Source organism: Manis pentadactyla, chromosome 17 (assembly GCF_030020395.1).
Source record: "Manis pentadactyla isolate mManPen7 chromosome 17, mManPen7.hap1, whole genome shotgun sequence".
Taxonomy (NCBI): Eukaryota; Metazoa; Chordata; class Mammalia; order Pholidota; family Manidae; genus Manis; species Manis pentadactyla.
The window spans coordinates 7,233,846-7,248,135 of record NC_080035.1 but is presented as its reverse complement, the minus strand read 5'-3'; the positions used below and the strand labels follow the sequence as shown (position 1 = coordinate 7,248,135).

The window sequence follows — 14,290 nt, the reverse complement described above, 5'->3', positions numbered from 1 at the left end:
AAGAGGCAGGGTTATATCTACCTTGATTTCAAAATGTGGGACATCTTTCCAGCTGAGCCACATAGGCAGGGCTCCACCAAGGGGAAGGGATGTGTTTGATGAAGGTGGTGCCATTGGGTACAAAGGGGAAAGGATAGAGCCAGAGAGTATTCTTGAGTCTTAAGATCTAATGGTACTTGTCTTGCTAGGTTTTGGACTTGTTTGGGGTCTACCATCTTTTTCTTCCTTCTGATTTATTCCTTTTGAAATGAGAATTTATCCTATGCCTGTGCTACCATTGTGTTGTAGAAGCATATATACCTTATCTGGTTTCATAGGTTCACAGTGGAGAGGAATTTTGCTTCAGGAAGAATTGTATCTCTAGTCATACCCAAATCTTTGTGTTGAAATAAGTCAAGATTTTTGTGGCTTTGTGGATGTTCCCATGGGAAAAAATATTTTGCATGCCAGAAAGACGAGAATCTTGGGCAGCCAGGGGCAGAATGTATGGACTGAATGTTTGTGTCCTTCCAAAATTCGTATTTTATGCCCTAACCCCTAAGTGATGGTATTAAGAGGTGGAGCCTTTGGGAGGTAATCAGGTATAGATGAGGTCATGGGGGTGTAACCCCCATGTTGGAATTAGTGCCCTTACAATTTAAGAAGAAGAAAAAAGACCAAAGCTCCCTCTGTTTTGGCCGTGTGAGAATATAGCAAGAAGACAGCCCTTTGCAAGACAAGAAGACTGCTCTCACCAAGAACCTGATGATTCTGGCACCCAGATCTTAGACTTCCCAGGCTCTGTAACTGAGAAATATGTATCTGTTGTTTGAGCCACCCAGGTAGGGTAATTTTTAGCAACCAGAGATAAGTTTGTAAATATTTTCTCCCATTCCATCAGCTGCTCTTCACTCTGTTGAATGAGTCTTCTGATGCACAAAAGTTTTCAAATTTGATGTAGTCCCATTTGTCTATTTTTGCTATCATGGCCTTTCCTTTTGGTGTCATATCTAAGAAATGATTTCCAAGAAGATCAATATCATAAAGCTTTTCCTCTGTTTTCTTCTTGGAGTTTAATAGTTTTGGGTTTTACAAATGAGGTCTTTCATCCACTTTGAGTTAATTTTTGTATCTTGCATGTGATAAGGGTCCAGCTTCATTCTTTTTCATGTGGATATGGATTTTTCCTATCACCGTTTGCACATACCTATCAATGGATAAGACTCTTTTTCCCCCCATTGAATGGTCTTAGACCTTGTCCAACATCAGTTGACCGTATATATGAAAGTTTATTTCTGTAATAGAAAACATACATTGGTGTATTTGTCTTTATGCCACTACCACATTGTTTTTATTACTCTATGTAATATGTTTTGAAATCAGAAAGTTTGAGTCTTACAAACTTGTTCTTTTTTCAAAATTGTTTTGACTATTTGGGGTCCCTTGAGAATCCAAATGAATTTTAGAATGAATTTCTGTATTTCTGCAAAAAATGCCATTGAGATTTTAATAGGGATTGTATTGAATCTCTTGATTGCTTTGAGTAATGTGGGCATTTTAACAATATTGTCTTCCGGTCTGTGAACATGGGAAGTCTTTCCATTTATTTGTGTGTGGTGTTAATTTCTTTCAGTTTTTAGTATACAAATCTACCTCTTGGGTAGATATATTCCTAAACTGTTTTATTCTTTTTGATGCTACTGTAAATGGAGTGGTTGTCTTAATTTCCTTTTCAAATTATTTATTGTTAGTGTATAGAAATGCAACTGATTTTTGTGTGTTGATTTTCTATTTTACATTTTAGTGAACTTATTAGTTCTAACAGATTTTTAATGGAATCTTTAGGGTATTCTACCTATAAGATTATATCACCAGTGGTCAATTAATATATGATAAAGGAGCCATGGATATACAATGGGGAAATGACAACTCGTGTTGGCAAAAATGGACAGCTACGTACAAGAGAATGAAACTGGATTATTCTCTAACTCCATACACAAAAGTAAACTCAAGATGGATCAAAGACTTGAATGTAAGTCATGAAACCATAAAACTCTTAGACAAAAATCTCTTGAATATAAACATGAGCAACTTTTTCCTGAATGCACCTCCTCAGGCAAGGGAAACAAAATAAAAAATGAACAAATGGGACTACATCATGCTAAAAAGCTTCTGTACAGCAAAGGACACCATCAGCACAACAAAAAGGCATCCTACAGTGTGGGAGAATATATTTGTAAATGACATATCCAACAAGGGGTTAATATCCAAAATATATAAAGAACTCACACACCTCAACACCCTAAAAGCAAACTTATTAATAAATGGGCAGAGAATATGAACAGGCACTTCTCCAAATAAGAAATTCAGATGGCCAACAGGCACATGAGAAGATGCTCCACATTGCTAATTATCAGGGAAATGCAAATTAAAACCACAATGAGATATCATCTCACAACAGTTAGGATGGCCAACATAGAAGAGACTAGGAACAACAAATGCTGGCAAGGACGTGGAGAAAGGGGAACACTCCTACACTGCTAGTGGGAAGGTAAACTAGTTCAACCATTGTGAAAACAGTATGGAGGTTCCTCAAAAAACTAAAAATAGAAATACCATTTGACCCAGGAATTCCACTCCTAGGAATTTACCCTAAGAATGTAGGATCCCAGTTTCAAAAAGACATATGCACCCTATGTTTATCGCAGCACTATTTACAATAGCCAAGAAATGGAAGCAACCTAAGTGTCCATCAGTAGATGAATAGATAAAGAAGATGTGGTACATATACACAATGGAATATTATTCAGCCATAAGAAGAAAACAAATCCTACAGTTTGTAACGAATGACATGGGTGGCGCTAGACGGTATTATTTTCAGTGAGATAAGCCAGGTGGAGAAAGACAAGTTCCAAATTATTTCACTCAACTGTGGAGTATAAGAACAGAGCAAAAACTGAAGGAACACAATGGCAGCAGACAGGATTAAAGATGGCAGCATGAGAGGTGAAACAGAAGCTTCCTCCTAAAATTGCATATACTACGAAAATATAATTAATACAACTAATCCTGAAAGAGCAACAGGAAAGAGGGCTGCACCAGACTGCATATCACTGGAGAAAAGAATAAACCTCACGGGAGAGGGTAAGGTAACAAAGCCATGGCTCGGTGGGACCCAAGCCCTTCCCCTATGCCAGCTCACTGACAGGAGGAAGAGAAACAGACTGGGGAGGGAGTGGAGGACTGGGACCACTGAACACCAGCTCTGGGGATCTGCTCTGAGAGCAGAGACCCTCATTTCATAGTGATCTCATGATCAGGGGTGTTGGAAAGCTAAGACAGGCATAATACCTGGAGAGACGGAGATTCCAGCTGCCTGTGGAAAACAGGGATCCATAACTGGCTGCTCTGGGACAAAAGAAATGCAGGCAGTCTGAGAGACTTCCTAACAGTGAGAGGGCTGCAAAAGGGGCAGGGATTGCACAGAGCTTACTGTTCAGGAGAAAGGACAGGTAGACAAAATTGTCCGGGTACACTCTGCCCAGCAGGTAGGGAACTTTCTCAATCTTCAGGTGTTCCAGCCCCCAGGCTGGCTCTGAAGCTCCAAGGCTCCCCTCCATGATACGCATACTATTGAGCCTTCCTCCCGGCAAGCCCCACCTGGCTCACAAACTGGCAAACCCTCCCCTGGCGTTAGGCCAGCCAGAGGGAAGCTGCATCTATAGAAGCTACAAACACAAAACACAGAGGCTTAACCTGTGTGTTCAGCCTACTGCTTCTGGCACTGGAGACAGGCATAACAGCCAGGAAGCAGTAAACAGCTCTTTCCTCCCCACAAGCACCAGCACCACTCCCCTGCAACCCTCAACATTGCTCCAAGGGCTGAGCAGCTCCAGAGAATAGAGCTTCTGATCACTAGAGGCACCACAGACAAATTATGAAACATCAGAGGAACCTGATTCAAAGCAAAGTTATGAATACACCAGAGAAAGATACAAATGAAAGCAACCTTTTGAACCTTCCTGAAAGAAGTTTGAAAATAAAAATCATTAACATGCTCATGGAAGTACAGAAAAATATTCAAGAACTAAGGAATAAATTCCGGTCAGAGATCCAGTCATTAAGGAACACAGTATCAAAAATGAAACATACAATGGAATTTTTTAAAAGCATATTAGATACGATGGAGGAGACAGTAAATGAAATAGAAATTAGACAAGTGGAATACAAAGAAGATGAGGCACAGAGAGAAAAAAGGATCTCTAAGAACGAAAGAATATTGAGAGAACTGTGTGACCAAACCAAACAGAACAATATTCACATTATAGGGGTACCAGAAGAAGAAGAAGAGAGAAAAAGATATAGAAAGTGTCTTTGAGGACATAATTGCTGAAAACTTCCCCAGTCTGGGGAAGGAGATAGTCTCTCAGGCCATGGAGGTGCACAGATCTCCCAACACAAGGGATATAAGGAAGACAACACCAAGACATATAATAATTAAAATGGCAAAGATCAAGGATAAGGACAGACTCCTAAAAGCAGTCAGAGAGAGAAATAAGATCACATACAAAGGAAAACCCATCAGGCTATCATCAGACTTCGCAGCAGAAACCTTACAGGCCAGAAGGGAGTGGCATGATGTATTTAATGCCATGAAGCAGAAGGGCCTCAAATCAAGAATACTTTATCCGGCAAGGTTATCATTTAAATTTGAAGCAGGGATTAAACAATTTCAAGATAAGCAAAAGCCGAGAGAATTTGCCTCCCACAAACCATCTCTACAGTGTATTTTGGAGGGACTGCTATAGGTGAAAGTGTTCCTAAGGTTTAATAGCTGACACCAGAGGTAATAAAACCACAGTAAAGAAAGTAGAACAGTAAATTACTAAGCAAATGCAAACTTAAATCAACTAACCCCAAAGTCAATCAAGGGATAGACAAAAAGTACTGAATATGATACCCAATAAAGAATGGAGGAGGAAAAAAAAGGAGATAAAAAAGAATCTTTAGATTGTGTTTGTAATAACACATTAAGTGAGTTAAGTTAAACTGTTAGATAGTAAGGAAGTTAACCTTGAACCTTTGGTAACTGTGAATCTAAAGCCTGCAATAGCAATAAGTACGTACCTATCAATAATCATCCTAAATGTAAATGGTCTGAATGTACCAACCAAAAGACATAGAGTCACTGAATGGATAAAAAAACAAGATCCGTCTATATGCTGCCCACAAGAGACTCACTTTAAACCCAAAGAAGTACACAGACAAAACTGAAGAGATGGAAAAAGATATTTCATGCAACTAATAGGGAGAAAAAAGCAGGAGCTGCAGTACTGGTATCAGACAAAATAGATTTCAAAACAAAGTCACAAGAGACAAAGAAGGACATTACATAATGATAAGGGGTCAATCCAACACGAAGATATATACATTATAAATATCTATGCACCCAACACAGAAGCTACCTACATATGTGTAACAAATACTACCAGAATTAAAAGGGGAAATAGAATGCAGTGCATTCATTTTAGGAGACTTCAACACTCCACTCACTCCAAAGGACAGATCAACCACACAGAAAATAAGTAAGGACACAGAGGCAATGAACAACACATTAGAACAGATGGACCTAACAGACATCCACAGAACTCTACATGTAAAAGCAGCAGAATACACATTCTTCTCAAATGCACATGGAACATTTTCAAGAATAGATCAGATACTAGGTAACAAAAAGAGCCTCAATAAATTCAAAAAGATTGAAATTGTACCAAGTTCTCAGACGACAAAGTTGTGAAACTGGAAAAAAATTATGCATAGAAAATTTAAAATCCCACAAACACATGGAGGCTTCACAACATGCTCTTAAATAATCAGCGGATCAATGACCAAATAAAAACAGAATTCAAACAATATATGGAGATAAATGACAACAATAATTTAACACCACAAAATCTGTGGGATGCAATGAAGGCTGTGCTAAGAGGAAAGTATATTGCAATACAGGCCTACCTCAGGAAAGAAGAACAACCCCATATGAACAGTCTAAACTCACAGTTAATGAAACTAGAAAAAGAAGAACAAATGAGGCCCAAAGCCAGTAGAATGAGGGGCATAATAAAGATTAGGGAAGAAATAAATAAAATCGAGAAGAATAAAACAATAGAGTCAATGAGAGTCTACACACATATACAGAATCAGAAATGAGAAAGGAAAAATGACTATGGACACTACAGAAATACAAAGCATTATTAGAGACTATTATGAAAAATTACATGCTAACAAACTGGACAACATAGAAGAAATGGACAACTTTCTAGAAAAATACAACCTTCCAAGGCTGACCCAGGAAGAAACAGAAAATTTGAACAGACCAGTTATACCCAACAAAATTTAATTTGCAAATCAAAAAACTCCCTTAAGAACAAAAGTCCTGGACCAGATGCCTTCACTGCTCAGTTTTATCAAACATTCAGTGAAGACCTTATACCCATCCTCCTTAAAGTTTTCCAAAAAGTAGAAGAAAAGGGACTGCTCCCAAACTCATTCTGTGAGGCCGGCATCGCTCTAATAACCAAAACCATGCAAAGACACGATGAAAAGAGAAAATTACAGACCAATATCCCTCATGAGCAATACAAGGATGCCCACTTTTATTCAACACAGTTCTGGAGGTCCTTGCCACAGCAATTAGACAAGACAAAGAAATAAAGGTTATCCAGATAGGTAAGGAAGAAGTTAAACTGTCACTGTTTGCAGATGACATGATACTGTACATAAAAAACCCTAAAAGATCCACTCCAAAACTACCAGAACTAATATCTGAATTCAGCAAAGTTGCAGGATACAAAATTAATACACAAATCTGTTGCATTCCTATATAGTAACGATGAACTAGCAGAAAGAGAAATCAGGAAAACAATTCCATTCACAATTGCATCAAAAAGAATAACATACCTATGAATACACCTAACCAACAAGGTAAAAGACCCATACCCTGAAAACTACAAGACACTGATGAGAGAAATTAAAGAAGATATCAATAATGGAAACACTTCCCATGCTCATGGATAAGAATTAATATTGTCTAAATGGTCATCCTGCCTAAAGCAGTCTACAGATTCACTGCAATTCCTATCAAAATACCAGCAGCATTCTTCAATGAACTAGAGCAAATCATTCCAAAATTCATATGGAACCACAAAAGACCCCAAATAGCCAAAGCAACCCTGAAAGGAAGAATAATGCTGGAGGGATTTCGCTCCCCAACTTGAATCTCTACTACAAAGCCACAGTAATCAAGACAATTTGGTACTGGCACAAGAACAGACCCACAGACCAATGGAACAGACTAGAGAACCCAGATATAAATCCAACCATATATGGTCAATTAATATATGATGAAAGAGCCATGGACATACAATGGGGAAATGAGAGCCTCTTCAACAACTGGTGTTTGCAAAACTGGACAGCTACGTGCAGGAGAATGAAACTGGATTATTGTTTAACCCCATATACAAAGGTGAACTCAAAATGGATCAAAGACCTGAATGTAATTCGTGAAACCATAAAACTCTTAGAAAAATAACATAGGCAAAAATCTGCTGAATATCAACCTGAGCAACTTCTTCCTGAACGCATCTCCTCGAGCAAGGGTAACAAGCAAAAATGAACACATGGGGGAGTACCTCAAACTCAAAAGCTTCTTTACAGCAAAGGACATCACCAACAGAATAAAAAGTCATCCTACAGTATCGGAGAATATATCTGTAAATGACATATTCGACACGGGGTTAACATCCAAACGTATATAAAAAACTCACATGCCTCAACACCCAAAAAGCAAATAACCCAATTAAAAAATGGGCGAAGGATATAAAGAGACAGTTCTCTAAAGAAGAAATTCAGATGGCCAATGGACACGTGAAAAGATGTTCCATATTACTAATCATCAGGGAAATGCAAATAAAACCACAATGAGATATCAGCTGACACCAGTAAGGATGGCCTGGCCAGCACGCGAAAGACTAAGAACAGCAAGTGCTGGCAAGGATGTGGATAAAGGGGAACCCTCCTACACTGCTGGTGGGAATGTAAGCTAGTTCAACCATTGCGGAAAGCAGTATGGAGGTTCCTCAAAAAACTAAAAACAGAAATACCATTTCATCCAGGAATCCCACTCCTTGGAATTTACCCAAAGGATACAAGTTCTCAAATTTAAAAAGACATATGCACTCCTGTGTTTGTCACAGCACTCTTTACAATAGTCAAGATATGAAAGCAACCTAAGTGTCCATCGAGTAGATGAATGAATAAAGAAGAAGTGATACATATGCACAATGAAATACTATTCAGCCATAGGAAAGAAACAAATCCTGCCATTTGCAACAACATGGTTGGAACTGTAGGATATTATGCTCAGTGAGATAAGGCAAGTGGAGAAAGGCAAGTCCCAAATGATTTCCCTCATTTGTGGAGTATAACAACGGAGCAAAACTGAAGGAACAAAACAGCAGCAGACTCAACAGACTCCCGGAAGGGACTAGCGGTTACCAAAGGGGAGGGTTGTGGTAGGGTGGGTAGGGATGGAGGGACATGGGGATTGAGGGGTATTATGTTTAGTACACCTTGTGTGAGGGGTCACCAGGAAAACAGTGTAACACAGAGAAGGCAAATAATGAATCTATGGCATCTTACTGCACTGATGGACAGTGACTTCAATGGGGTATGGGTGGGGACTTGATAATATGGGTAAATGTAGTAACCACATTGTTTTTTCATGTGTAACCTTCATAAGAGTGTATATCAATAATATCTTAATAAAAAAAAGCAGACTCACAGAACCCAAGAATAGACTAACAGTTTCCCAAGAGACAGCGACTGGGGAGGGTGGGTAGGAAGGGAGGGAGAAGGGGAATAAGGGGCAATACGATTAGCACACATAACATAGGGGGCGGCATGGTGAAGACAGTATAGCACAGAGAAGACAAGTAATGACTCTATGGCATCTTACTATGCTGATGGGCAGTGACTGTAATGAGGCATGTGGTGGGGACTTGATAATGGGGGGAATATAGTAACCACAATGTTGGCTCATGTGATTTTATATTAATGCTACCAAAAAAAAAGATTTTATCACCTGTGAGCAGAGTTACTTTTACTTATTTCATTCCAATTTGGATGCCTTTTCTTTTCATGTCTAATTGCTCTGCGTTGTATTTCCAATACTATATCCAGTATTATGAATAGATGTGATGAGCATTGGCATCCTTTCCTTGTTCCCAATCTTAGAGGAAAAGCTGTTAGTCTTTCACCACTGAGAGTATTATGTCAGCTGTCAGCTTTTCATATGTGTCCTTTGTTATATTGAGGTAGCTTCCTTCTGTTCCTAGTTTGTTTCTATTCCACCCTTTTTATCATCAAAGGGTGTTAGATTTTGTCAACAAAATTAGAGGTAACACTAAAACACAGCATGAAACTTCATATCCAGTTTCTCAAAGCATTGTTCTTGAAATTAACTGCAAGTCCAGAAGGAATTTGTAATTTTGTTTGTAAAGATTCTAGTCCACCTCTTAAAACCAAACTATGGTTATATCTAAAGCATTACTTTCATAAATGTAAGTAATTGTGGTTTGCAATTTTATCTAAACATTTAAAATGATACAAATAGAATACAATGACAAATAAAATGACTCACTGGTTGTTATTTTTTTAACTTACCTAATTTTTAAACATGAACTACTTATAAGCTTTTTCTGGACAATAATGAGTTAGCTTCCCTGAATGTTTCTTCTTAAACTAAATTATATGACCCAAGAGGGAAAATCGTACATTGATGCTTTCCAATCTTGTAATTCTTCATATATATTCCACAGAGTGGAATTATTTGACATCATTTAAAGTACTCACTGCTTTTGCTGGATTTTAAGAAATATACCAGCACAGATTAAGCCAGAAGTTAGATTTGCCATTTTATACACATACACACACACACACACATATGCGAACGTTATATTATGTCACATCTGTTAATATATATTAAATGTTACGTTTAAATGGTGTGTATTTCATAATATAGTTGAATAATATAAAATGTTCTATGCCATGGTCTTAAGTATAAAATATTGAAGTAGGTGCCTGTATTGAATATATTTTTTTAATTTAAGAGCAGTTTTTATATATCTAAATAGAAAGTTGTTTTTAGGTTAAATTATATGAAAGCTGCAGGATTCAAGCTTTTAAAATGAGTAACATGAATTTACTGTCTTATAAAAGTTAAACATGTTGACATTACTGAATTGTAGAAATGCTGCAAGCATCCAAGCATGTTCATTATGATAAAATATGATTGAGCTCAATTGTGTTCATCTTAAGTTGTAATTTGCTGACATGTAATTTGCTGACATTGTTTATGGTGGGCTAATACTGCTTACGTGAAGTCTTTTTTGTATAAGTGATACTGTGTCTACAGTAAATGATTTCTAAATGTAAATGGTTTTATCTGTGAAATTATTTGGTTTATTATAAAGTAGGTGTTATTTAGAAAAGAATAGTAAAACCAGAATGATAGAAGACTAATGTCACAGCTTAGTATTTAAAACATGAAGGTTCTTATTTTAATCCTGAGCAAAATTTTCTACTCTTTTGCTCTGAGAAATCAATGAAAAATCATAATTCTTGTGGTAGTTCCTAGGGACTGATAGGTTTATATGGGAGAGGATTGACTGGATCTTTATAAACACCTTCTCTGCTCATAGAAAAAAATCAGTGGTAGAGTTGCCTCAGTCATTTCATTTTAGTGCCTATCCCAGTGTTGAGTAGTGGTGGTTAAATTGAATAAATGTTGTATAGAGATGGAAGGGATAGAGAGGTAGGTATGGAATTTAAATACAAGCTATTGGTATATTGACTAATATGTCTTAGTTTACTGTCTACATTGACAAATGGTTGGTTAACTTGTAAGAATACATTTCCTTAAATGATCTGCTTACAGAAAAAAGTCAGCAGCTTATTGTAAAATTTCCTTTAACAATTACATCTCTTCAGCTAAAGAGTGAGAAAAATCTTGAATTTATTATTTTTTAATATATTTTTAAGGATGTACACAAATAGCTATATATTTTTGTCTTTCAGAGTTGGAGGGTTATCCGGTATATTAATGTCTTATTGATAATGGCAGAACATCCACCACTACTGGATACAACTCCGATTTTAAGTAGTGATATTTCTCTTCTGTCTGCCCCTATTGTAAGTGCGGATGGAACCCAACAGGTAAGGAAACTGAAATGTTTATAACCTTAAGTCTAGTACACATGTATTTCTTTCAGAAGAATGAAAAATTTACAGCAAAATGAAACTTCACAAAAGTGGGTTCCTGTTAATTTATGGTTTAAACTCCAGTTCAAGATGTTTTGGTTTCATAAAATGATGAAGTAATGAGACTCTTTTTCAAAGTTGTTTCTAAAGTACCTCACTAAATTAACGTCTAAATTTCTTGTTTATATATTTAGTTGCCACTAAAGTTATTGTTTTAGTTTAAACAAATAATGAACTAGTTCCTGATAGTTAATTTTAACTAAATTTAACCTTGTTCCTTAATGATTATTATAAATCATTACTGTGTTCATTATGAAGTCATGACTTAATTATATGATTACATGACTACTACTACATTATAGAATCATAAAACTTTATCTTCCTAATGCTCTTCTCCTCACCAGACTACCCCCTCCCAAAAGCAAATACACGATTCCTGAACAGCTGGTATGCCAAGGCTTTATAAATAATAATTCTATAGTTTCATTGATTTCCTTATCTCCTAGTAATTGTAATGGGATGGGAATGATGGGCTTTCATAATTACCTATTAATGTGCCAACCAGTATGCTTAATTACCACAACTACCCTATATGGCAGGGATTTTAGTGTAGGTGAGGAAACAAAGACTAAGGACATAGTAAATAATAATGAGAGGAAGAAGAAACATTTTTAGTGCTCACTTTGTAAAAAGCATTGCGGTAAGAACTTCAACTCTTTCAACAATCCAGTAAAGTGGGTGCATCTGTCCTTTTTTTGTAGATAAAACAGTAAGTTTTCAGAAAGGCTCAAGATCACACAGAACTTTGGCTTCTAACCGTTACTTATACTGCCTCTTTGGGAAACTAAGAAAGAAAGAGCCATATTTTGTTAATTTATAAACTTAATTTCTATAGTAGGTAATTAATATTTACTTACAAGATAAGGGACTACTCTGTTATCTTTGCTATTAAAAATAGCAATTGACTTGGGTTCTGAACTTTTCCAGTTTGTATAAATGACATGAAAAGTGTATACAGATTTTAATTTTTCACATGTGCTCAGATAGCTTTCAACAGCAACTTCACTTCATTAACTTGCTTTTTTATGGTCAAATTTAAGTCTGTTGAGATTTTTTTCCCCCTGCGAAAATAATGGATGTGGCAGATATCCATTTATTTTGGGGCTCTAGGAGTGTCTTCAGTGTTCACAGACCTCAGACCAGTCACTAGCTCCAAGCTGTTTATATATAGTCTAAAGCATAAAAGAATCTACTAAGCAGTTAGAGTACATTGATGTAGTTGCTATAGTATATAGTCTGTTAAGGGAAAGACAGTAGGCTGAAACAAGACCACAGTGCCCTCTCAAGACTACTTCTTTTCTTTCCCGCAAAAGAAGATTCTTGTGGCAGAATTTTTCTTGAAACTTGAGGGCACCATGGCTGGCCTGTAGCAGTAGTGATGTAGATGGATATAAAGAAAGGAGCTAAGAGTAGGAGAACCTACTAGAGCAAGAGTTGAAGGATCAGGTGGGGTGATTTGGTCTAGGGGACAGGTTTTTAGGTAGGTTTTGAAAAACAGGTTTCAGGGAAGTAGTATAAAGCCTTAAATCCTAACTAGTGGAATTCCTTTTAGTTTAATAGGGAGAAGATAAAGATGAGTGAAAAGAGCCTGGGACTTGGTTGAGATAGATTTGGATTTGATTTGAGTGACCTAAAACAAGTTACTTAACTTCTCTGAGTATGATTGCTTCTCTATAAAATGGAGGTAATGATAGCTTCTTAGAGTAGCTGTAGCTGCGAGAGAAATGAGCATGAAGGAGCTCATAAATGCTTGCTGAATTTGAATTGAAGCACTTAATAGATGTTTAAAAGACTGAAGAAACTGTAGATATGCCAGTCAGGATTTAAATCAACTGAGATATCTATAGGAAGCACTGGATCAAAAAACTAAAGGATAGGGAGCCTCAAGATGGTGGCATGAGTAGGGCGGCAGAAATCTCCTCCCAAAACCCTATATGTTTTTAAAAATACAACAAGTACAACTGTTCCTAAAAGAGAGACCAGAAGATACAGTACAACAGCCAGGCTACATCTACATCTGCAAGAACTCAGCATCTCACAAAAAGGGTAAGATACAAAGCTGCGACCTGGCAGGACCTGAGCACTCCCCCCACCCCAGCTCACAAGCGGGAGGAAAAGAATCAGAGTGGGGAGGGAGTGGAAGCACAGGACTACTAAATAACCAGCCCTAGTAATCTACACTGGGAGCACAGACACACATTGCAGTGTGTACCAGATATTAGAGAAACGGAAAAGTAAAATCCGAGATGTAGACTGCCCTGGGACAAAAGAAAAGCAGATGCTTTTTAAAAGTCTTAAAGGGACAAGGGCTCTTTAAGCAAAACAAAATTGTCCCAGCACACTCATCCCATCAGGCTGGGAATCTTGAGGAACTTCAGGCCCCCTAACCTCCTGGGGGGTAAAGCAGCCCCAAAGCCCCTCACGGTGATAAGGAAACCTGGCTGGTGCTTCAAGGAAACTGGCTGACCCACCACAGCTGCAGAGCAGCTGGAGAACAGCCCCATCCACAGCAACCACACAGTCTTCTCCCAGCTCGCAGCTAACTGGGACAGACAGAGGACGTCAGAGCAAGGTCCAAAAGGCATGAAGGGGGCGTGCCGTTCCTGCAGAACACACCCGGTGTGTCTGCCACCCCCAACAGTGCACCAGGAAATCCCGAGGGCTGCCTCACCCACAGCAGCTCAGAAGATTATCCCACAGTCTACTACCGATATGCGGGTAACTGGAACAGGCAGCGGAAGCTGGAGCAAGGTCAGAAAGGCATGAATGGGCACAGCTCTCGCAGAAGAACACACCTGGCGTGGCTGCGATCCCCTGCAGTGCTCTAGGCTAGCCCAAGGGCCCCCTGGCCCACAGGAGCTCAGGAGATTATCCCACAGACTGCCTCCTGGTGTCCAGGTAACAGGAACAGGCAGTGGAAGCCAGAGCAAGGTCT

At 38.1% G+C, this 14,290-nt stretch overlaps 1 protein-coding gene across 2 annotated transcripts in view; it reads left to right on the top strand.

Moving 5' to 3' along the window:
- The window catches only part of FNDC3A (fibronectin type III domain containing 3A), a 193,955-nt gene that overhangs the window by 27,625 nt on the left and 152,040 nt on the right, over positions 1–14,290 (top strand). For both annotated transcript variants that reach the window (XM_036904142.2, XM_036904152.2), the window contains exon 2: positions 11,113–11,250. In XM_036904142.2, the coding sequence (XP_036760037.2) occupies positions 11,152–11,250 (99 nt within the window). In that variant the 5' untranslated portion in view covers positions 11,113–11,151. The remainder of the gene's footprint in view (positions 1–11,112; positions 11,251–14,290) is intronic.